This window comes from Rhea pennata, chromosome 8, assembly GCF_028389875.1.
Source record: "Rhea pennata isolate bPtePen1 chromosome 8, bPtePen1.pri, whole genome shotgun sequence".
In the NCBI taxonomy this organism is placed as follows: Eukaryota; Metazoa; Chordata; class Aves; order Rheiformes; family Rheidae; genus Rhea; species Rhea pennata.
The window spans coordinates 25,776,194-25,801,231 of NC_084670.1; the positions used below are offsets into that span (position 1 = coordinate 25,776,194).

The 25,038-nt window shown below is 36.6% G+C and overlaps 1 protein-coding gene across 1 annotated transcript in view; it reads left to right on the forward strand.

Annotated features, from left to right (window-relative positions):
- ASPM (assembly factor for spindle microtubules) overlaps positions 1-25,038 on the forward strand; it is a 30,759-nt gene that overhangs the window by 612 nt on the left and 5,109 nt on the right. Inside the window, exons 2-21 of the mRNA XM_062581533.1 lie at positions 1,630-1,773; positions 2,665-4,027; positions 6,570-6,671; positions 7,390-7,536; positions 8,313-8,558; positions 8,698-8,765; positions 9,364-9,505; positions 9,592-9,722; positions 10,375-10,550; positions 10,644-10,789; positions 10,868-10,953; positions 11,903-12,121; positions 13,048-13,264; positions 13,348-13,490; positions 13,572-13,700; positions 14,931-15,125; positions 15,916-20,541; positions 22,292-22,441; positions 22,727-22,893; positions 24,376-24,535. Coding sequence (XP_062437517.1) covers positions 1,630-1,773; positions 2,665-4,027; positions 6,570-6,671; positions 7,390-7,536; positions 8,313-8,558; positions 8,698-8,765; positions 9,364-9,505; positions 9,592-9,722; positions 10,375-10,550; positions 10,644-10,789; positions 10,868-10,953; positions 11,903-12,121; positions 13,048-13,264; positions 13,348-13,490; positions 13,572-13,700; positions 14,931-15,125; positions 15,916-20,541; positions 22,292-22,441; positions 22,727-22,893; positions 24,376-24,535 — 8,757 coding nt within the window. The remainder of the gene's footprint in view (positions 1-1,629; positions 1,774-2,664; positions 4,028-6,569; positions 6,672-7,389; positions 7,537-8,312; positions 8,559-8,697; positions 8,766-9,363; positions 9,506-9,591; positions 9,723-10,374; positions 10,551-10,643; positions 10,790-10,867; positions 10,954-11,902; positions 12,122-13,047; positions 13,265-13,347; positions 13,491-13,571; positions 13,701-14,930; positions 15,126-15,915; positions 20,542-22,291; positions 22,442-22,726; positions 22,894-24,375; positions 24,536-25,038) is intronic.

Here is a 25,038-nt window from a genome sequence, read left to right on the forward strand (position 1 = left end):
CAGGCTGCGCTTTGCAGCTCATAGAGGCAAACTTGCGGAGACGCTGGTGATGTGTCCTCGAGTGACAGTCATAACGTGACAACTGGAAACTGGGCTAGGCCAAATTAACGTAAGGTTGGGTCAAGTTAAAAAGGAAAATACCGTACACTTCTGTGTATCGAATTGAACTTCAGTAGCATGTCAGTAATGGCGTGGGTTTAGATTCAGTTTAAGTCAGTATTTTCGGTACATATTGAAGCATGATTTCTATTTCATTGCTTTCAGGTCTTTCAGATCACATTAAATGGAAAAAAATATTGTGTTTTAGATAACAGAATTAGATTTCTAGATGATCTTGATACAGTGGGAACGTTCTGAAATTAGTAAAGGTGCAACCTGATGACGAAAGCCTGCAGGTATTGTGCTTAGTGCACCTGACAGGGCAGCTGGACCCAGGGGGAAGGTTTGGGGCATTGTAGGCTATTAAGGCAGTAATCCTAATTTTAAAGTGCAATTGTGGCAGGGGGAGAGGGGGGCAGATGGTTTCCTGATCTCTGTAAGATACAAGAAATGATTAATCTCTGCATAGTACTGAATAGGTCTAACAGGTAATGTGGGCTTTATTTATATAGACTGTTCAATTGTGTAGACAGATCGAAGAAAAACAAACAGCAGAATCAGAGGGTTTTCTTTTTGTTAATTACTTAAAAAGTTGTAGGAGATCAGTTTGGAAAAAAGAGAGTTGTTGTCAACAGAGTGTTAATTCCTTGCTCTTCATGTTGATAGATGCTAGAATAGATAGTAAAGCAGGCCTAATTTGGGAATAAATCTTAATTAAAATTCCCGAGGGAACATAAACAGTGAACAGTTAATCCAATCAGGAGCAGGTTTTTTAAAAAACACTTAGACAAACGTATCTGTGGTTCCCTAGACTTTCTAGAGTCTTTTCGTAAGAGAGGAGAAGGAAGACTCTGGAGATCTCTTGCAACAATGTTCCTGTACTACTTAATTATTCAATATGTATTCAGCAAACCTGTCAAAATTAGTATTTAACTAATTAGCATATTCTCATTAAATGTATCTGCCTAAAGAGATGGAATTTTGTTAATTCAAATGCACAAAAGATTGGTCATCTTCATATTCTCTTTCTGATCACATTTGAGTTATAAGCAAGTCTGTTAGTATTGATATCAGTAGAGCACTGAAAAAAGTTTGACTCTTGTATTTAGTTTCAGTTAAGATCCTGAGAATTAAGCTATAATTATTTGTCCAAATACCATTCTCTGAAAATTACTATAGAGGACTTTATTGGTTATTATGTGCAAAAATTGTGTCCATTCTTTTCCTTGCCTTTACTCCATAACTTGTCTTTTTTATTACATGTTATTTTTATGTACTCTTGCTTGTTTTCAATTACAATTACATGAAAAATTATATGCCCTTTTAGTAAGACAATATTGCTGATTGAAGTTGCTTAAATTTATGTCAGAGAAGGGAAAAATGGACATTTAACAATTATATATTCTCACCATAAGAAATACTAAACACAACTTTTGTGTGTTGCTTCTCATTTCATTTGATTACTGAATACTTGATGTTGCATCAGTGTATTTCAGTGCTATATATTAAACCTTTCTTTCTTTCCAACAGTCAGGAAAAAGAATCTTTGTTCCTATAACATGGACACCATTAGAAGAAGGAAAAGTTAGAGAACTGGTAACTTTTGTTATTAATGGCATTGTGAAACATCAAGCTGTGCTCCTGGGTGTTGCTGAGCAGCCTGTGAAGAAAAAGGTGAGTGGGTTTAATTTTGCTACTTTGGCACAGTTGGAACAGATATTGTTTTTATTAGTAGAAAATTCAATGACAACAAATTAATAGTTGATAAATGTCTGTGGGAGTGTCCATTGTTTTGAAATTTGTTCATTTGGGTTAGAAAATGTCTACTTGTGTAGTAGACCTTGGAGAGTAAAACCAAAATGTGACTGGAAAAAACTGTTTTCAAGCCTGGCAATAAATTATGGTGAATTTTGGCCTAGGCGCATTGACTTTAGGTTTTTTTCATTTATTATTATCAATTCTATTATTTATGCTGTTTACTGTAGTTCTTTTGATGTGTTTTGATGTGCATACCAGTTTATTGCAATCATAAGAAGTCTAGATTGGAAGCGGTATCCGGAGATTGTTGGGTCCAGCCTTTTGTTGAAAGCAAAGCCATAGATCAGGTTATCCAGGGCCCTGTCATGCTGAATCTTTAGTATTTCCAGTGGGGGAGGCTCTACAGCTTCTCTGGGCAACTTGTTCCTATGTTTAGCTCTCTTGATGGTGAAGAATTCATTTTCTTTGTATCCAGATGGAGTTTCCCCACAAGCGACTTGTACCTGTTGCCTTTTGTTGTATTGGCGTGCATTCTTATTGCATCTATAACAATATATATCTACTTTTTAGGTATTGGAAGACTGATTAAACCTCGTCCCCTTCCCCCCCAAGCTTTCTCTTCTCTATGCTGAACAAACCCACTTCCTTCAACATGTTTTCGTACCTTTATGTGCTATATGGCTAGGTGCTCTTTTAAAAGTATTTTTAGACTTTGAATACTAAAACATATACTAATAATGTTCATTTTGTATATAAAAGTATGTTGAAACTCAATGTGCTAACTTTTATTCATTATCCTTTTTTCAGAAGAGTCTTTGGGATAACATAAAAAGGAAAAACACTTCGGAAACAGCTGTTTCAACAAGAGTTAGGAAAAGAAATTCAAAGGTCAAAAATGTTAATAAAACCTTTCAAGTTTCACAGAGGGTGAATAGACTTAGAAGCCCACTTCAATCATGTGAAAATCAGAATACACTGCAAAGTAGCATATCCCCAAGAAATGACTCCTTTGTTGGCCTAGAAAATAAGCTGCCTATATCTCCTATTGCACCTATGCTAGAGGAACATCATGATGCTGTTTGTACACCAATTTCAATGAGAAGATCTACTACGTTCTCAGACATTGCTGCAGCTGTAAATGAGGAGTTATTACCTGAAGTAGACAGCTGTAACATCAAGAAATTTCTTGATCACCGTAAAGAATTAAAGTCTGAAAGTGCATACAGTTCTTCCACTGGATTAGTACAACTGCCAATTTCAAATAATGAAGTAATGAATTGTACACTTTCACCAGTTTGCACTCCTGAACATTCAGAGTCTGCATCCGTTTTAAGCATGAGGAAAATTTTAAGTCCAGATTCCTTTATAAAAGACAGTTACCAAGTTAGCGTAGATACTGCAATGGAGCAGCCTGTTCCAATTCTGTCACCCGATCAGTTTGTGAAAGACACCTTGTCAGATGTGCAGTCACAGACTCCCAAACTTGAGGCAGCATCAATATCTTCTACTACAGAGGCTTATATCACAAAGAAATATCTGCCTTTGAAATGGGCAAAAAATGGAGACATACAGACAAGAGTACGTATCTGTACAGGGCACAAGTTAAATGACGCCTTTGAGACACATAATGAAGAATCACAGGTACTTCATTATGACAAACCCAAACAAAGTGATTTCAGATTTCCTTCTACAGGGGAACTTCAAACCTGCAATTGTTCTCAGAGACAGCAACCAAAAAAACGTCCAGTCCTTTCTGCTACTGTCATTAAAAATAAGCCTGATGCTGTTGAAAGAAAAGGAACAGAAATTTTCCAGCCAAAATCTAGAAAATGCCTCAACAGTGCAGTAATGGAATGTGCTAACATGGTTCCTGTATGTACAAAGGCAGAAATATCTAGACATCTTCCAGTTATAGGTTTTATTTCAGCTGAAAATAAATGTCACAATGATAAAGTAAATTCATCTCCTGCTGGATCAACTTCATCCCGTCGTAAGAGGAAAAGTGAAGTGTATCTGGAAAATGCTAGGATTACAGTTTCAGCATACGTGGAAGAAGTTGAAACAAAAAGAACTCTTATGTCTAGTGTGGCCAATAAAACACATACTGCTATTAGACCAGGAGCACTCAAACGTACAAGCCAAGAGAAAGTAGCACAGAGAAAGCAAGCGGGTGAGCAGTATTTACATTGTGTACTGTTTTCTGAAAAATGCCTTCAATTATGAAAATTGTGCAGCAAACTGAACTGTCTAGCGCATTTCATAGCTCTGATATGTGAGTCTGTGCAATTTGTTAGATATGACCTGCATCAAATTTGACAGCTGGGTCAAAACTGTGGTTATATAATGGGCTTCAAGTTTTCTTTATTCTTTTGGAAACTTTATTAATGCTGAGGGTGCGTGTCTGGCAGCTCCTAAGCGGATCTGCTGTTTACGAGAGTTGTGCTCCCTCCGCAAGATTTGTCTAAGTCTCATTTGTGTCATATATACACTAACTATTACAAATATTTGAATGGATTTCTCTTGACATATTTTCCAAAAATGTAGTTCCTGTGTCTGTATTTTGTGCTGCTTCCTTTCTACTGTCTCTAATCAACTTGTTCTTAGCCTTGTGTAGGTCTGTGCTGTATGTAAATACTTGGTTACCTGAAGATCAGGACAAGTGTATTTGGGGTTTCAGAATGTTCCATTCCCAAATATGCTCTGGAATACAAGAAATGCTTCTTTCTGTTACAGAATCCCATTCTTCATTTGCAGAATCTTCATGCAGTCCCTGCAGTATAACTGCTAGGAAAACTTCCTTAGGGCTTTCAGATCCAAATAGCATATGCTGCTTGCTTTGGTTCAGTTGTCTGGAAGCTTAGTTTTGCAGCCATTGGGATTTCCACTGGAGGCCCTATAAAAGAACATATGCTATCCTACTAGGAGTTAAAAGAGTTAAACAGCCTCCGATAGAATTGGTCAATGACTATATAAGTTTCTGTCCCGTGTGGCTGAAATGCAGGCATCCTTTTGTGTGATGGGGCATATTTGCCAAGCACTGTAACATAAATGTATGCTTAAGTTTAGGCTTGCAGGGGCTTTTTACCCTTATTACCTTTATAACTTCAGCTGCTGCTGAAGTTTTTTTTGTTTGTTTGTTTTCTTTTCTTTTTTTTAAAGACTTGTTAGTTTATCTGAAGACATTAGTGTGGAGCTCAGAGAGTATTTAAAATTGAATTTTCTTGCATTTCTTATTTTCCACTTTGTTCTGTGGTCTGGGGCTTTCAGTAATTTGTTTTGAGTTGAAGCTTTTGAAGATAGCTTGCATAAAAATTCACCATGTCAGTGTCCAACAACAGGAAAAACAGCTTATTTGTAAGTTTATCCCCATTAATCTATTGGTGTAAGGATGGGCTGGATGAGGAAGCATTCTGTGAGCCCAAAATGACTTAGGTATCTTTTAATCCTGGTTGTGAAATGCAGAGATGGCTGCTTTGAAGTATGATGTTCTTTATTGCCTGTTTTTCTTGTGAAATATAACCAGGTTTTCCTTTGATTGCATATGGAGACATTTTTTAAGGCTGAGCAAAAAAGAAAACTTGTATTCCTCTATGAAAAAATAACTGAAATGTCATCTTTTGCCTAATCATTAAGGTCCAGTTTTATTATGTTTGATCAGAATGTACCTAAAACGTATTAGAACTGTACAAAAGACTTGATTGAACTCTTCTGTAGCAGTAAATGTTTTATGGAAAAACTACTTCAGCGAAACAGGAGAGTGCAGCTTGTAACTTACGATCTCTCTTTCTTGTTTCTGAAGTAACATCTTGTCGGGGGTGTCAGGCAACAAATACAGTCCATCTGTAACAGCATTTTTTTTTTAAGCCTTTATTCCCTGTCAACACAACCAAATGGTTGCACTAGAAACGTGGGTTTTTTTACACATTGAGAGGAGAATTTGGAAAGCAGAGATATTTTGGTCTTGTATTTGGTATAAGCACTTTTACCACTAGGTGGTATATGATATTGGGTAAACCCAATCACAGAACAGAGGATTTTTAAAATACTGTGTTTTAACTTGATTCATGCTGGTTAGCTTAGAGCAAGGTGAAGCTTTGCAATGAGTGCAGTATATTATGATGAGATCGTGTTACCACTGTATTACCATTTTGGGTTTCAGCAATACTCGGATTTTGATCTAGAACGTCTGATAACCAGTGTGCTGTTATCTTGAATGAGGATTTGCAATTCAATATGACTTGTCTCAGAGTTATAAACACATGCAGAGCAGTGAATTGAGTCTCTGCGAGTGCAAGCTTGCACCTTAATGGTGGGTTGTTTTTCCTAGCTAATGATTTAGGAATTCCCTAATGTCTCCCCCCCTACCCTGGGGTAGTACTGAACCTATTCCCAGTCAAAGTTAATAGTCTATAAGGATGAAAATCTGTTGGGAGAAAAAAATTGCAAATGGTAAGTTTCCTTAGTATAAGAAAGAACTGTGAGATACAATAGCTTTTGTTATTTTTTTTTCTTTTAGTTGCAGTCAGACTGCTCTGCTGAACTTTATTCCTCAATCACAAATGAGAAACTACTGGTGTTTTATGAGTTCATAGGGAATTACTCCGTTGCCATGCTTTAACAGTATTTAAAACATTAATATTTCACTGTTTGATGATGCATTGACTTTCACTGACAGAGGTGTGTTGTTGATACTTGTATGTCAATGCTCACAGGTTCTTCTCTTCAGAAAGCATCTAAAAATATCAACAGAACTAGTAAACTTATTGCTGGATTGGCTCAGTCTCACCTGACATTTGTGAAACCTTTGAAAACAGGTAGGCAGACTTCTGGTATTTTGTGGCAAAACAATATTTGCTGAACTGAATGTCACGGTTACTGTACTGGTACTGCTTGTGCTCGGCAAGAACCAACTGAGTAGAGCTGGGGTGGAATAAGAGACAGTACCTCAAACAAAACAATATCTAGTAGAAAAAATACATACCTTTCGTGCTGCATTTCAACTATTCATATGCATGGTCGGCTGAAAGTAAATATCGCATCCCTCCAGTGTAAGCAGAAATTGTGAAAAACTTGCATATCATAGATGTATTCCCAGTTTACTGATGGTGATTAGTGAAATGCTTCTGCGCCAGAAGAAAAAAAGTTGCTACTAGAAATATAATAATTTCACACAGTTGGTAATACTAAGTCCATTCTGGTCAGGAAAATGTATCTATAAAATGGCTGTTCCTGGATGTCATCCAGCTCAACTTGAATTTGTCCTAAGGTGTATTGCAGAAATTCCAGCAATCTTGTTTTTATTCAAAGTGCTTTAATAATCAAATCCATAATTTGTGGCTGGAATTGATTTAACAATCAAGCACAAATGATATGCAAGTCACCGAAGATTCTAACCTCTGTTTTTCTGTTATAGTGCTAAATGGAGTGTCAAACGTAATATTTTATAGTGAGATGCATATCACTTATCAAACATTTGAAGAACTCTTATGTTTATGTCTCTCCTTCATAGACTCTTTCTTTTTCTTTTTTAAGTTATTCCTAGACATCCAATGCCTTTTGCTGCTAAAAATATGTTTTATGATGAACGCTGGAAGGAGAAGCAACAACGAGGTTTCACCTGGTGGTTAAATTTTATACTTACTCCTGATGACTTCAGTGTAAAAACAAACACCTCACAAGGTAAAGTATGAGAATTTACCCTTTGTCCTTGAATTTTCTTAAATGTTGTATAATTGGCGTTACTAGTATTAATGAATATAACTAGAAGTACGAGCTTAGTGCTTTCCTCAGTCTCTCATTTTACTATATGTAGAACAGAGCTTTTACATAAGAGTAGTTTTTTTGTTTGTTTTTTAAATATTTATTTCTATATCAGGTGTTTCACTGTTCAGTGTTCCACCTCAGACTGTGATAATTATAAACCAAATATTTGGTAATATGCTTCAGTGCTAGAAAACATGAAATATGCTAAACTTTTTTCTGGAGTGCTGTCCATTCCAGCAGAACTTGATAACCCTCTGACTCTGTATCTTATTGCCCCCATTGCAGTAAGTGTGGGTAGCAAGCTTGTTTGCACCAAGCCCAGTATACAGCACAGCTATGTGTGAAGTATGCACTGGAACAAGAAATATATGTGGGAACATGTAGCTGCAGCAGCCCTCAGCGGGTGTGTAGACCATACGCACCTGCTAAAAATCACTGTATCTGCCACTGTAGTAAATTGATAGTATAGTTGTACCTTTTCCTCTGCCTTTATATTGAATATAAAAAACTGAAGAAGGTAGGATCTATTTTAGAACAGAATTCCTAGCACTGGTTGTTTATGAAATAAGCATTATGGTATTTAATACTTGACTAGTTCGTGGGCTTGACAGCAGGTATTTAGTGCGAATAAAATAACAAAATGTTAGTTCGAGATATAAAGGCATTCTTTCTGTGTGTGTGTGTTTAAACAGTAAATGCAGCTGCTCTTATCTTGGGAGTAGAGAACCATCATAAAACCAGTGTTCCTAAGGCACCAACAAAAGATGAAGTATCTCTAAAGGCTTATACCGCTCAGCGTAGGCTGAATAAGTTACGACGTGCAGCTTGCCGTTTGTTTACCTCTGAAACAATGGTCAAAGCTATTAAGAAGCTGGAAGTTGAGATTGAAAGTAGACGTTTGCTGGTTCGTAAAGACAGACATCTATGGAAAGATGTAGGTAAGTATACTAAAGACTTGTGTATTTTCTAGTAAGCAGAAGAAGGGATATTTGTATATGAAGTTGATTTAATCTAAAACCACACGGTTATAATATGAAATGTTTGTTGTCTGTCATCTTACAAGATGTTATTTTGCAGGAGAAAGACAGAAAGTCCTTAACTGGCTTCTATCTTACAACCCTTTGTGGCTGCGTATAGGTCTGGAGGTAAGCATAGAATTTATGGTCTATAATCAAAAATTTATGAAGATCTAACAATTATTTTAACTACAAGTGTTTGGTGGTTTTTCTGTTTCTTTGTTTTGTTTTGTTTGTTGTTGTTGTTGCTTTAATAATCCAGGTAGATTAATTTCATTTATAGCATGCAGCCCTGTCTTTTAACTTATTACAATAGACTTACTTTGACAAAGTGCCTACCCTATTAAAAGGCAAAATATTTTGTCAGGCAAACTGGAAGTTAACTCCCTGACTAAAATTTTATTTTGGTTTAGTATTGGTTTCTCTCTTTAAACTGTAAGAAACTGCAGTTTTCCCAAGGGAGTTCCTGACTGAGTCTGCAAATGGAGATGATTGTGTGTGTCTTTGAATTAGATGAGGTTTACTTCTGAAACTTCTTTTGGCTTGATCCTTTAGTGACTGACTTGAAAATTTGATTGATTTTAGAGACTGCTGACCAATTGCTTTAACATTGCTAGCTATGCCATTTACCCCTATGTGATTTCAGTAGTGCACGTTATTCAGAAAAACCCTCCATAATTAAGAATATTTTAATGATTCTGCTTTTTTTTCCTTTCCTTTGTATTAGACTGTTTATGGAGAACTGATATCTTTGGAGAGTAATAGTGATGTTATGGGTTTAGCAATGTTTATTCTTAATCGCGTGCTTTGGAACCCGGACATTGCTGCAGAATACAGACATCCCACTGTGCCTCACCTTTACCGAGAAGGTAACTACTACTTATTCAAACAGGTTGTTTTTAGCACTTAATTTTGAATTTATAGAACAGTGACTTAATGGGTTTTATGTTTTTAGGCCACGAAGAAGCCTTATCAAAATTCACACTGAAAAAATTGCTGCTGTTAGTTTGCTTTCTGGATTGTGCCAAAAAGTCTAGAATCATTGATCATGACCCCTGCCTGTTCTGCAAGGATGCAGAGTTCAAGGTAAGAGAGCTGACATTTGATGACTTCTTCCAACATTGTTTTACAATTGAATGTAGAATTTTTATATTGTATTTAGATAAATGCAGCTTTTCTAACAAGTCTTAGGCTATTCAGCCTTTTACATGAACATTTTCAACACATGATCTTGCAGTTATAGAAAAAATGTACCAAGAAAGCTTTGAGGTGTTGGTTCTGTATGAAGGACTTAATTATCTTGCGTTATTTGTCTTCCCTATCTAAAGCTGTGTCTGCACTATTTTTAAATGCCACCCAAGCATACTATAGCTGATCTTAAGCAAAAAACTGACTTGCAGTTTAATATTTTGTTGTCATAAGTAAGACTGTGTGACACATGTCACAAACTTCTTGATTAACAAATATTTGTTGTTATGTTGAGGTAAAGCCTTCCTTCCTTGAGTTTGTACTACGTAAACTGAGAGTAGTGTTCTTGGACTTGGTGCTTTTGGTGACACATTGATAGATGTGATGAAAATTAAAGGAGTATGAACTAGTTAGACATACAGAAAATAAGTGTCTTTTTTGAAGTAGCAGACAAAGAAATACACAAGGCAGTTTTGGGGACCAGCGCTATGCTTGACAAAATACTTAACAAGTATTGCAATGCTAAGATTGTTTTCCTCTTCTTGTTTAGAGTAGCAAAGACGTTCTGCTGGCATTTTCTCGAGACTTCCTGAGTGGTGAAGGTGACCTTTCCCGACATCTCAGTTTCCTGGGACTACCTGTCAGTCATATTCAGACTCCACTTGATGAATTTGATTTTGCTGTAACAAATTTGGCTGTGGACTTACAATGTGGCATTCGTCTTGTGTGCGTTGTAATAAATACATTGTTAACTATTTATTTTTTTCTTTATATAATACTTAATATAAGGCATAAAGCTGTGAAATTCCTTTTCTTCAGGAGAACAATGGAACTTCTCACGCAAAACTGGAATCTTTCAAAACATCTGAGAGTTCCTGCAATAAGTCGTCTTCAAAAGATGCATAATGTTGATATTGTTCTTAATATGCTTAAAGAGCAAGGAATTCAATTAAAAGATGAAAGCGGTAAGGGCTAGAAATCAGAGTTATTTTAAGTGCATTTAAGTGCTAGTGAATGTTTTAATTCTTTGTTTTACTTGATAGGTGCTTCAATTGATTCCAGGGATATTGTGGACAGACATAGAGAACGAACTTTAGCACTGTTGTGGAAAATTGTCTTTGCTTTCCAGGTACTGTTCCATTTCTTTTTTAAGCGTTTTCATTACCTCTAGTACTTGTTCTTCAGTGGTTCCTCGTTGTCTGTGGAGCCTCCGCTAATCGAAGTTTAGACTGGAAGGACTTGCTTTGTATATTCAAAGTGCTGTGAAAGCATTGCCTGTTAACTGCTCCCTAACAATATACTTTAGATATCATTTTAATTGTGTTTTTTTTCTTCTGGTGTATATTTGCACTGCTTCTGGGGGAAAATTTAACTTTTAAGCTTACGCTTATGCGGTGCGTTATCAGAATTGTGAAGTCACACTAACAGACAACTACAGAGGAAGCTCTGAAGCTATAGCTCTTTATGTGCTTTTTTTTTTATTTGCCTTGAACAGTCAAAGAGAAATTCTTGAAATGCAGATGAAGTTACCTTAGGTGTACCATAATGGAATGGCAAAGTCACAGGAAAATTTAATTAGAAGGAAGCGCAAATAGCTTGCTTAAGACTGTTCTAAGAGTTTACTTGAGTCAGATACTCTTTTGAAAAGGAATATCCAGCTGACAAATCCAAAATGGAATGTAAGTTCTGAAAAATAAAGTAAGATATAAGTTGAGGTAGAAATTGACTACTAAATAGTCAGGAATGCAGATATGATTAAGTATTTCTAAAGCACTAACTCCAAAGATCATACTGCAGAACTATCAGAGATTAATAAATTGATCTATAACTTTCCCACAGAAGGATGGGAATGTGAGTGTAAGTTCTTTATTTGAAGTGGTCACAGGGATCTATGCTGACAATATGGCAGATACTACATTGCTAAGTGAGAGTAGTTACTCCTTAAAATGCTATGCCTTAAGCCTCTGTATCCAGCTGGCTTATCTAGTTGCTATAGTGTGTGGCATATCAGGCTGGTGGTGATGCGAATAAAATCTTTCTTTCTTTATCTATTTATTTTTCCTTCTCCTCCGTGATAGGTGGATGTTTATCTTAATGTAGAACAATTAAGAGAAGAAATCGAGTTTCTAAAGAATGCACACAGAATAAAAACCAAATTAGATGCTCTTAAGTCTTTTTCAAATCACAGTCGAAGGCAAGACGATAACAATAGTAACACCTCGTTTCAAAGTTACGGTGAAAATGTGGAGCTGTTGATGGCTTGGGTCAATGCTGTTTGTGGATTTTACAATATCAAGGTAAGTATTTTTGTGTACATTTCTGCAAATGTATCTTTTGCAGTCATAAGAATGTTTATTCTTTTTAGAGCAGAAGTCTTAAAGTTATCAGATGCATGGCCAATGGTAACTGGTTTTAGGTGTTATTTTGGACTTAATTTGCTCTGATTTGGAGTAACCAGCTTTCTGTGGGTTTACCTGCAGCTCTCCCTTTAAACAAACTTGAATAAAGGGACAATTCCTCTCCCAGTGAAGGTCTGATGCATAAAAATGCCTTTTTGAAATACCACCTTTTTGTTTGAATACGGTGGTATTGTGAATTTTTTGTTTTTTCATTCCAAAACTGTGTATAAAATTTCATAATTTGTAGGAAGTGTGAGAATTAAAGTAATGTTTGGGGCAAGGGGGCAAGTAATGTTTGGGGCAACATTTCTCTCTTTAGAGATGTTATGTTTACAACAGATGTGTTTTTGGTTGTCCTCTTTGAGAAGAAAAACTCTGTTTGGAGACTTGTCTCTGCTCAGAATACAGCTGCGCCTCTTAATTTTGCTAAAGGACAAAATTGAGCACTTAAGATTGCCAGAAGTTCAGAACTTACTTCTGCTCTGAATAACAGTGATTACTGCAAAGCTATCTACAGAAGTTTCTTGGTGACCTCCCTGTAGAAATATTGTTTTTTATTTGGTTTCTTTATTGTTTCCTGTGGAGATTTACTGTGAGTCATTGACATCTCTTTTGTTTCTGATTTCTTGCAGCTGTATGTCACTGTATAATGAATGTCCAAGGAAAACACTAGTCTCATTTTTTTTACTTTGTTTAAATAAATTTGTGTAAGCCATACTTGATCATTTTCCACGTTACTACATGACAAATTCTATTTCCAGTTTACACCAATTACCTGGCATCAAAAATTGAAGAAACTTATCTTACTGTGTTTTGTTAAACAGGTGGAAAATTTCACAGTGTGTTTCTCAGATGGCAGAGTTTTGTGTCATTTGATTCATCACTATCATCCCTGCTATATACCTTTGGAATCTGTGTGTCAACGTACAACTCAAACAGTAGAATGCTCAAGAACTCATATGGTGGAACTAAACTCTTCCTCCTCCTCCTCGTCAGAGTCTGATACTTCTCTAAATGTTATGGAAGGAATGTTTGGCCAAGGTGAGTTATTTGATTCATATTAATGATACTTCTTTTTCAGCTTAACATGATTTGACAAATGATTTTGCTTCTTTGCAAAGCAGCTGCTATGCCAGGCCTATACAAGGAACTGTTGGACAATGAAAGGAAAAACTTTCAGCTGATCAATGCTGCAGTTTCTGACCTAGGTGGAATACCTGCAATGGTTCATCACTCAGACATGTCAAATACAATTCCTGATGAGAAGGTAATATGCCTCTAGAGTTGATTTAAATGTGTCCTGTTCTCCTATGTATTTCTTAACTTGCTATGTTCTGTGTTTATATAGGTTGTTATTACCTACCTGTCGTTTCTGTGTTCGCGGCTTCTAGATCTTCGGCAAGAAACCCGAGCTGCTCGATTAATTCAGTCTGCTTGGAGGAAGTACAGGCTGAAAAAGGAACTGAAACTATCTCAGGTGTTTGCCTGTACAATACTGATAGCTTCTACTTTGAGGGATACTAAATAAAAGAAGATAAATTCATTGTTTGGAGTGTACAGGTTTATTAGAATAATATTGGCATTTAAATTAATAGTAGCACCTTTTTTGTTTTCAAAACATACTGCCTTTTTGCTAGTGTAATCTTCTAGTAAAAATGTTCTAGTTAATGACTATTCTGGAGTAATTCCATTCGTTAAAGGCTACTTTTTTCCAGGGTTTCTTTTTTATGTTCTCAATTGAGCACATCACCCCCTTTCCCCAAGTCAAATATTCTTAAAAAAAAAAAAAAAGGGGGGGGGGGTTGTTCATTTTGAATTAGTCTTAATTACTCTTTCCAGTATAAAAACGTTAAACTTCTAGGTGGGTTTAATATTTTTGCTCAGGAGCAAAACTTCACCAAAGTATTTTGAGTTGAATTGCATTCTTAAAGCTGATCTTAAAGCTGATCATATGGCCGCTATGTCTAATTAGATCACATTATTATATGCTGGAGGAGTCTTCAAGTGAAATATTTTAGGAATGCCCCTTGCAGAAGGGGGGGGGTGGTATGTTTCGTTCTCCAGTAAGTTCCTTAACTGTAGATTTAATCTTGTACTGTGCATGTAGATCTTTTGCCATGTGCACAATACTGGTAGTAAGATTCTGACAAGAATCTTTTGTATATTCAGATATTACAATTACATCTGCAAGTTGCTTTTTCCTGTTACCCTGAAGTACATCAGTTTGTTACTACGGTCTCTGGGTTACTATAAAAGCATTGGTTGGTATGTGCAAACAGAACTGTGGGCTAGATAGGCTTGTCAGTCTCATCTGGTATGACTGTCTTTATGTTTGTATGTTCTGTTATTTAAAAGTTAAATGTAAAGCATTCTAGCACACTCCACTAAGATGGATTGAATTAGTATGGATAAAATTGAGGCTTAAAACTGAATTCCTCAGGAGTGCTGAAGAAATCTAGCATCAAAGGGGAAGAATGATCAAGGGGGGAAGAGGCAGATTTGTAAGTAATACCACCTATTTACAAAGAGCTTGGAGTTGAAATAAATATTCTGTATCAGAAAAGTTCTTTTAGTAGAGTGAAGAAAAATTGTGATGTTAGCAAGCATAACTTTTATGGGAGATTGCTTCAGATAGTTATATTAATAGATCAAAAATATGAGTAAAAAATTCCATACTAACTGTTCACTGGAAATTGACTCTTTGTAGGAAAGAGACAGAGCTGCTCGGATAATTCAAAAATTTGCAGTCAAGTTCTTGACTCATCGACGCATCCTTAAAAAAGAGAATGCAGTAGTATTCATCCAGAAGTACTGGAGAAGATACTTAGCCAGGATGAAGTTTTTAAATCTAAAAAAGGCAGAACTGGAGGAAGCCAGAAGTAAATCTGCCACAGTCATTCAGGTAATATGATATAAAGTAAGATTACACAACAAGGAGACCACTTGAAACCCATGAGATAAAGACTTGTTCAGGGTCATTTGTTCTGCTTGCAGCAATTGATGTCATCTTAAACTAATACACTTTTTAATATCCTTTTGAGGCGTTTTGCTAACTTTATTACTAATTCTCTCTAAAGAGATAAACCCTAGGGCTGTTAAACTATAATTGTTCTTTCTTACCAAATATTTTGTATTGGTGTACCAAAAAGACTTAAACACTGGCCCTTCAGCTGGTCAATGTAAAGACTGATCAGATTGTACTGGCTTGCCTCTTTGCAGCTGTTGAACATTATTGAAGAAGCTTTTAAAAAAAGTACTTATGTTATGCCACCTGCAGCAGATGCTTTCAGGATGGCAGGAGTTAGTTAATAGTTATTAGTAGTTACTAATTGGAGAATCAGTTCGGTTTCTCAGGCTAACTTTCCTGCTATTACTCAGAACCAAATATGATATTTTTAAGACTTCTCTTTGGAGTAGAGATTAAAGAAAGACTGAATCATCGAGTAGTTTAAGAGGAAATCTTTGTTGCCAGGATGAATTTAGCCATGTGCCAGCATATAAATTGCTTAAAAAGAAATTAAAAAATAAAAATCAAGCATTCGGCTTTTGGGTTTACGTGGCAATCTAGACCTATGTTCCTATGGGTTAAGTAGCAAGAAAGAAGTCTGAAGTCCTAGGATAGTAGTCCTCAAAATGAGGCTTAACTCCTAGATGTTGTGGAGAAACTAGTAAACTTGCTGTTTTTCTTGCAGGCTTATTGGAGGAGGTACTCTGCTAGGAAGAGATATTTACAGCTGAGATACTATGCTATCTTTGTACAAGCAAGGATAAGGATGGTGATGTCCGTTACTTCGTATAAACGAATTGTTTGGGCTGCTATTACAATTCAGAGCCATCTGCGTGCATCTAAGTTGATGAAAGAAGATCAGCGAAGATATGAACTCTTAAAGTCTTCAACGCTTACTATTCAGTCTGCATTCAGAAGATGGAGAAGGCACAAAATTCAACAGAAAATTAAAGCTACATTAGTATTGCAGGCTTGTTTCCGAAAATGGCAATCTTCAAAACTGGCTAAAAGAAAGAGAGCTGCCCTTGTTATACAGTCTTGGTATAGGATGCACAAAGATTTGAAGCAGTATTTTCATGTTAAACAAAGTGTTATCAAGATTCAGGCTTGGTACAGGTGCCAACTAGCAAGACGTATTTACCTGGAATATAGGACAAAAATAGTGAGAATTCAGCAGTATTACAGAGCTTATAGGTCAGGAAAAAATGAAAGAGAAAACTATTTGCAAAAACGTGTGGCAATAATAGTTCTCCAAGCTGCGTTTAGAGGCATGAAAGCACGTACACAATACAGGCAAACAAAAGCAGCTTGCATTATTCAGTCATTATGGAGAATGAAACAAGAGAAACTAAGATTTCTACACATCAAACAATCTGTTATTACATTGCAATCACATGTAAGAAAATACCAACAAGTAAAGAGATACAAAGAGATTAAAAATGCTGTTTCTGTAATTCAAGGTCGCTATAGGACGTATGTCACTTCTAGAAAAGCAGCTTCCTCCTTCCAGAGGATACGTCTTGCTGCTATTGTCCTGCAGTCTGCCTACAGAGGAATGCAAGCTAGAAAAGAGGCTCGCATATTAAGATCTGTGATAACAATTCAGTCAAGTTACCGTGCTTATGTTGCCCGAAAGAGATTTAAAAACTTAAAAAATGCAATAGTGAAGATTCAAGCTTTTGTAAGAATGAGACAAGCACACAAGCAGTACTGTATATTAAGGAAGGCAGTGCTGTACGTCCAGCGAAGATATCGATCTCATAGATATGTACTTCAACTTAAAGAAGATTATAGGAAATTAAAGGGAGCTTGCATAAAAGTTCAAGCTGCAGTTCGAGGCTATCTCATCAGGAAAAAAGTACGAAGGTGGAAGAAGATGGTAATATTTCTCCAGGCACACTACAGAATGAGAAGGGACAGGCAACGTTATTTAAGCATCTACCATGCTGTTGTCGTCATTCAAAAGCACTATCGTGCATACCGAAGGCAGCTCTGTCAGCGGCAGGAATTCTTGCAGATTAAAAAAGCAACTGTGTGCTTACAAGCAGCCTACAGGGGCTACAAAGTGCGCAAAGCTTTTAAACTTAAATACATAGCTGCTATTACAATTCAGACTGCTTTTAGGGCTCATGCTGCGAGAATGAAATTTCAGGCAATGATTCAAGCCTCCGTTGTGATTCAGAGGTGGTACAGAATCGGCAAGATTGGTAACAGGCAACGACTCAGCTTCTTAACCACTAGAGCAGCCGTGCTTTCTTTACAGGCAGCTTTTCGTGGTTGGAAAGTACGAAAAGAGATTCAAAGGCAGCACGTTGCTGCGACTGCATTACAGTCTGCCTTCAGAAGATTTATGGCTCGGAAAAGATTCAGACTTACCCGCCATGCTGCGCTAACTCTCCAGCAGCATTACAGAGCCAGAGTTACGGGACGGAAACAACGGCAAGAGTATGTTGAGCTGCGTAACTGTGTAGTATGTCTCCAGGCCCTATGGAGAGGGAAAACTGAGAGAAGGCAAATTCAAAAGAAGCATAATCTTGCAACAATTATTCAGTCCTATTACAGAATGCATTTAAATCAACAAAGATTCAAGAAACTAAGACAAGCAACTGTAGTGATTCAGAGGTACTTCAGATCTTACTGTAGGAAAAAAACCCAACGTGTGCTTTATCTAAAAAGAAAGGCTGCTGTGTTAGTCTTGCAGTCTGCTTACCGTGGGATGACTGTGAGGAGACAATTAAGCAAACTAAGCAAAGCCGCTACAGTTATACAAGCAGCCTTCAGATCTTACCTGGTAAAAAAGGAGTATGTAGCACTTAGATCTGCAGCTGTTGTGATTCAAAGGCATTATCGTGCAGTTATGCATGCTAAATGTCAAAAGCAAGAATACATGTCTTTAAAGAAAGCCACAGTTAAAATGCAAGCTATTTATAGAGGTGTAAAAGTTAGACAACAAATTCACCATATGCATCAAGCAGCTATTTCTATTCAGGCCATGTTTAAGATGCATCGCATAAATGTTAGATACCAGGCAATGAGAATGGCAGCAATTATAATTCAAAGACAATATAGAGCATTTTGTTTAGGCAGAATACAACGTAAGAAGTACTTGGAGCTAAAGAAATCTTCTATTATCCTTCAAGCTGCGTGCAGAGGCCTGAAAGTTCGACAGGACCTGAAAACTATGCATCGCTCAGTTGTGGTAATACAGTCTTATTATCGAATGCACAGGCAACGAAGAGATTTCAGAAGATTGTTAGTAGCAACTAGACGGATTCAGCAGTGGTTCCGTGCTTGTAAGGAACGAAACGTACAGGTTCGCAACTATATGATTGTGAAAAAGGCTGCACTTTGTATCCAGGCTGCATTCCGTGGTATGAAAACAAGACGACTTATAAGAACTATGAGTGCATCTGCTCAGCTTATTCAAAGAAGATTTAGAACTTTTCTGAAAAGAAAACATTTTGTTTCCCTGAAGATAGTTGCTATTACAATTCAGAGAAAATACCGAGCAACAAAACTAGCAAAAAATCAACGTCAAAAATACCTCTCTCTTCTTAATGCTGCTGTTATCATACAATCTGCCTATAGAGGCTTTGTGGTCAGGAAAAAAATACAGCAGATGCATCGAGCTGCTACAGTTATCCAAGCAACATTACGGATGCGTAAAATTTATATTTCCTATCATGCTCTCAGGCTTGCTTCAGTAATCATACAGAAGCATTATCGTGCTTACAGGAAAAGGAAACAGGTGAGAGAAATATACTTAAAGTTGTGCAATTCTGTTCTACTTCTTCAGGCTGCTTTTAGAGGAATGAGAACAAGATACTTCTTGAAGAAAAGACATGAGGCGGCACTTACAATACAAAAAAACTATCGGATGTACAAGCAATGTCACCACTACAGAAAGGTTCAGTGGGCAGCTCAACTAATACAGAAGAGGTACAGAGCCAATAACCTGAAGAATATTGCAGTACAGCATTTCTCTTCACTGAAGAAAGCAGCAATTTGTATTCAGAAGGCGTTTCGAGACAGAAGGGCAAAAAAACAACATCAGGAAATGCATTGTGCTGCTATTATTCTTCAGAAAAATTTTAAAGCATATAGGGAACGTCAAAGATACCTTTCTCTTAAAGCAGCTACTACAGTCTTACAGAGAAGATACAGAGCTTTGATTTTGTCAAGACAGCATACTCGGGAGCATCTTTCTCTTTGCCAAGCAGCTGTTTGTTTACAGGCTGTATACAGAGGTATCAGAGTGCGGAAGAATATTAAGCATATGCACTTAGCTGCTAGGAAAATCCAGGCAGCCTATAGAATGCACAGGAGTAAAAGGTCCTATCAAAATATAAGAATTGCAGCTATTGTTATACAGAATTACTACCGATTCTACATTAAAGGAAAGAATCAACGAAATAAATATCTGACAGTTAAGAGGTCTGCTCTTGTTATTCAGGCATCATACAGAGGCATGAAGGAACGAAAGAAACTGAAAATAATGCATGTCTCAGCAACTATAATACAGTCCAGTTATCGCATGTATATACAACATAAGTACTATAAACAGTTGCACTGGGCTGTCAGAGTTATACAACAAAGGTTCAGAGCCAAAATGGCAAAAGAAGCTGATGCAAAAAACTATGCAAAAGTAAAAAGGGCTATCCTTTGTATTCAATCAGCTTTTCGTGCTAAAAGAGCAAGGCAGTTGCATAAAATGATTGTGGCTGCACGACGTGTTCAGTCATTTTTACAAATGAGTGCGCAAAGGAAGCGTTTTCTCACAAAAAAAGCGGCAGCAATAATCATTCAGTCTGTGTTCCGATGCCAAAGGACAAAGACTCGCTATAAATTGATTCGGAGTTCAACAGTGGCTATTCAGAGGTGGTACAGAGCATGTCGTATGGCTCGTTTACAGCAAGCGGAATATGCTTTACAAAGGCAAGCAATAATAACTATTCAGTCTGCCTGTCGTGGAATGAAAGCAAGAAAAATGGCAAGAGAAATACGAGCTGCAAGAAAGATTCAGTCTTTTCTTCAAATGGCTGTACATCATGGAAGATTCATTCAACTTAAAACAGCAGCTATTACATTGCAAGCCTATTACTTAATGCGTAAAACTCGTTCAGAGTATGTGAGATATAAGAAAGCGGCAGTTGTCTTACAGCGATGCTACCGATCCCGTTTGACTGTGAAATGTCAAAGAACATCTTATTTACAAACCCGGAAGAATATTATCATAGTGCAGGCTAGAGTCAGGGGATTCATTGAAAAGAAGAGATTTCATAAAATTAAAGAAAGTGCAATAAAAATTCAGGTACTTGTGAATGTATAATAGTTTTTGGTAATAGGCTATTGCTTACTACTCTTACAAACAATTGTTTAAAGCCAAATGTTAGTCAGGTCCTGAAGTATAGTGTATGGCAGATGCATAAAGCATAGCTTGATTCTACCGTACACAGAAGTGAATCTCAATCTTGTTTTTCCTTGCTGACAAGTAATATTACCTTTTTCTTGCTGCCTTTCTCCCCTAAGATTTTACTACTTAAAACTTGAATTCTGATACTGGTGTGTGTGTGCGCATTTGTCCTTTGACATCTTTATCTTAACCGACTTTCTCCTATGTAATTAATAGTAGCTTAGGGAATGTTTGCTTTGATTTGAATGAGAATGAAAGCTGTCTTGTTGACATGTTGAAATGAGTGGACTCTGAAGAGCATGAAGTAAATGGTAAAAAGGGACAATAGCTGCCTGCCTTTTACACCCTAAACCTAAGTCTATCATGTCAATCCTATTAGACTTAAAAGGCCCAAACTAATTTTAGTGCCTGGTGTTTGCAGAGAAATGTAGGGAGAGGCCGGCCAGAGCCTCTGGCGATAAGCGATAAGGCATGAGAGAATGGGCACAAACTGAAACACAGAGTTCCATGTGAGTATAAGGAAGATCTTTTTCGCTGAGAGAGTGACAGAGCACTGGAACGGGTTGTCCAGAGAGGCTGCAGAGTCTCCTTTTTTGGAGACATTCAAAACCTGCCTGGCGATTCTGTGTAACGTGCTCTAGGTGACTCTGCTTGAGCGGGGGGGGGGTTAGACTAGATTATCATCTCCAGAGATCCTTTCCAACCTCAATTATTCTGTGATTCTGAGAGAAATTCCATTCTTTCTGCACAGCATAATTTGCCTTTTGGGGGGCGGGGGGAGGGTGCACGTGAAACCTAGAGTGAAAGTGTAGTCGTAGATTACTCAGAGGTTCCCAGAGGCCCTCTGAACAAGGGAAAGTACTTAAAATTTTATTTTTTTTCCTTCTCTCATTGATGAAATACAGTTAGTACAATTGACACAAAGTAATGAGAATTGCTGTCTGTATATGGCAAGCTAAATGCCCATTCAGAGGGAGTTCAAAGAAGCTTAGAAAGACCAGTTATGGTGAAGTGCTATACAAAAATGTATGTGTATATATCTATGTATCTATAATTTTATTTTTTTGAGCATGGAGGGGAAGCTATTTCTCCCTAATCTTTATATTTGTATGTGGTAGGAGTATATGCTTTTGATTCTGCCTTTCTCTCTAGGAAAAGCTCCAACTGACTTCCTGAGGTCTGCTTAGTTACTTTGTCCTAAGAAAAAGGAAATAGATTTCTTGTCAGAGTATTATTAGAACATAAGTCTCCCCCCCCCACCAGATCATCAAGGAAAGGGAACTAGATAATATCTTATAATGATCTCGGGTTACTATTGCTATCCTGTTGTTTGCGTGTTCTGTTTGGTGGAAAAGAGAGATGTGTATTCCTAATTTCCATTTTTTTTCTGGGAAGTGGAAGCTTCTTGGTCATTTTCTGAATGTGTAACTGTATATATCCTGAACTATATGAGTAGAAGATGACAATTTTGATTAAAAGGAAGAAAAAAGAATCAATTGAGAAATCAGAAATATTTTGAAATTACTTATATTCTTGATTCTGTAACAACTTAAGTTAGTAAGTAGAGCCATACTTAAAATTATGCAGACCTCTTCTATGTACCATGCAAGTGGTGAAATATTCAAAGGTTATGTCTTTGTCTTTCAAGGCATTTTTCCGTGGGTCTATTCAGAGACGGCAATACCTGCAGTACAAGTCTTCTGCTGTACTGATACAGCAGCACTACAGAGCCCATCAGATGCGAAATGTTGAAAAACAAAGATATTATCAAATGAGAACGGCTGTCATTAGGATTCAGGTAATTTCGTTTTTTTAAATTGTGTTTATTTCTTCATGATGTAACTATTAAAATGATAGCAGCGTGGCACGTGCGGTATTTCTGTGTGTATTTCACTTGCTTTATTAAATATCTTCTAGACGTGATAAATTAGGTTAGTCTTCCTATCTTTGCAGCATTAAACCTAAAACTTTTCATGCTAAAGTGACTTTTTGCTGTTTAAGTTTGATTTGTTCTGTTAAGCAAAAAATAGAAAAGAAAGATCAAATCAAGGCTTCTTTTTCTTTCTTTGTATATATTCAACAGGCATCATATAGAAGACTTAAAGCCAAGCAGTTTGCTGACAAAATGAGAGCAGCACGAGTAATTCAAGCCTGGTTTCAAGGCTACAAAGCACGAAAAGAATATATGTCTGTGGTAAAAGCTACTTATGTTATTCAGAGTCATTTCAGAGCAAAACAGCAGAGGATCTGGTAATACTGAATCACAGTTTGCATAATCTTCTCTACTTTTAAGAACTTTTATTGTATAATTATTTAGTACTGCTTTGCACTCTGGCAAATACCCTGTACATTTTTAGGTTCTGACCCTCAAGCATGAAAATATGTGTGTGTGGGGGGGTGTATGTATGTATTTGTGTGTGTTATATACATATAAAATATTCATCTACGTGAACATATATTGATGAATATATGAATACTGCACATGAGTATAATAATGTTGATGTAGCTAGGATTGTGTTGTGCAAGATTCTTATGCTTAAATATTTTTCTGGGCTGAAAGATACCTCAATCTTGTTAAATTTTGCATATTAGGGATCTGGAAAGAGAAGGCCTTGATCTATTTTCACTTACTTTTGTTTACGGGAAGGATACTCTTGATACTGTTAAAATTCCAGCATAAAATTAACAGACCGAAAAGTTATTCCTTTATAATGCATAATGGAACGGTAAACTAGTTTGTGGTTATTTGTTGAAAGTTATAGAGTAAATGCTCTGCTAGATCAGACTGATGGTCCATTATTATCCAGAACTCTCTCTGCCTGTATCAACAAAAGATGCTGTTTAGGGAGAGTACATGAATGCAACTACTTTAAAGGTCCTTTCTTGTGCTCCTTCAGCACTCCTCAGTGTGGCTTTTTTGAATTATAAATGTTAGAGGTTACATCCTTGCCTGTGCATTTTATGGACCTGTTATCTATCAGTCTTGTTTAACACCTTTTTACAGTCTACTTCCAAAAACCTTCTATGGCAGCAAGTTCTAGATGTACCCACTGTGGAAAAAAGTTTCTTTTTTTTTTGTTTTTTTTTTTTCTTTATCTTTTAAAATCATCATCTTGCTAGCAACGCTGGGTATCTTGGTTCTACTGTAGCAAGGTTTGGTTAGTAACAGTTCCACTTTCAGCATATCTTCATGATTTTGTAAACCTTCATTGTTTCTCTTTTCCTTCTGCACCACTTTATTTCCAATCTGAAGGATCCCGTCTTTCTAGCCTTATCACCTAAGTCAACAGCTCGGTCTTCTCTGTCAGTTTAGTCATTCTTCTCATTCTTCAGTCCTCAAAATATAGCTGTGCCAAAGTTTTATATAGCAGCAAGATGATGCCTTGTGTCTTATTCTTGGAATCCTTCCTGATGATGCCCTGAGAGGATTTTGGCTGCTATTGTTTCATTGAACGGATGATAAAAAACCAAAAGTTTGGGGATCTCTTCAGTTTAGTGCTTCTATGTTTGTTTGTTTTTAATTATTTTTTGTGTCTGGGGAGCTAGGATTGAACTGATGAATTTTTCTTTTTTATTGAAATTACGTATAAATATTCTATGGATGTAATAACTCTCCTACCTTGCCTCAGTTCCTGTCTCTGGAAGTTTAATGTTCCAGTTAAAATGCCTTATTTTTAAAATGAAAGTGTTCTCAATTGTTTTTCTAAAAACTAAAATGCATTTTCACATTAGGTTTCTGACAGTGAAGGTCTGTACAATTACTATTCAAAGAAGATGGAGAGCAACCCTTACTGCAAGAACAACTCGCTATCAATTTCTGGCAGCTCAGCAAGCTGTAGTTAAGATCCAGTCGACGTATAGGCAATACAGGGCTAGAAGATTAGTAAGAAAGGTATGTTTTCACTCTGCTGTGTCATGGCTGTTGTTTATTATTAAAGGATTTCAGTACATTTGAGCAATTTTTTTTATCAATGTACTAATGTATAGAAAAGAAGGTGGAGCTAGAGCAAAGATTGTTCAAATCAAAACTGTTATATTTCAAGTCATTTGATTTCCTTTTACTTTGAGTAGCTAAGCTGATTACTGTTTTCAAACTGTTCCAATTGTTGTATTGTCCTTCTCTGTACTGGTAACAAGATGAAATGTAGAAATGATCTATTAGCTTAATTGCTTACAAAAGATTAAGTTATATTGCCAATGTTTTTTAGATCCTCTGGGTAAGGGGAAAGACCTTTCAAATTGTGAAAGTACCTAGTTATATAAACTAGTGTTGAATGAACTGACTTGCACTTCCCATTTTATTTTTGATCTTTGGTAATGTCTTTTTCTCATGATAGGGGAAAAAAATTACCAGACCTAAAATTTAAATGTATTGTGATTGCGACAGGAATACAC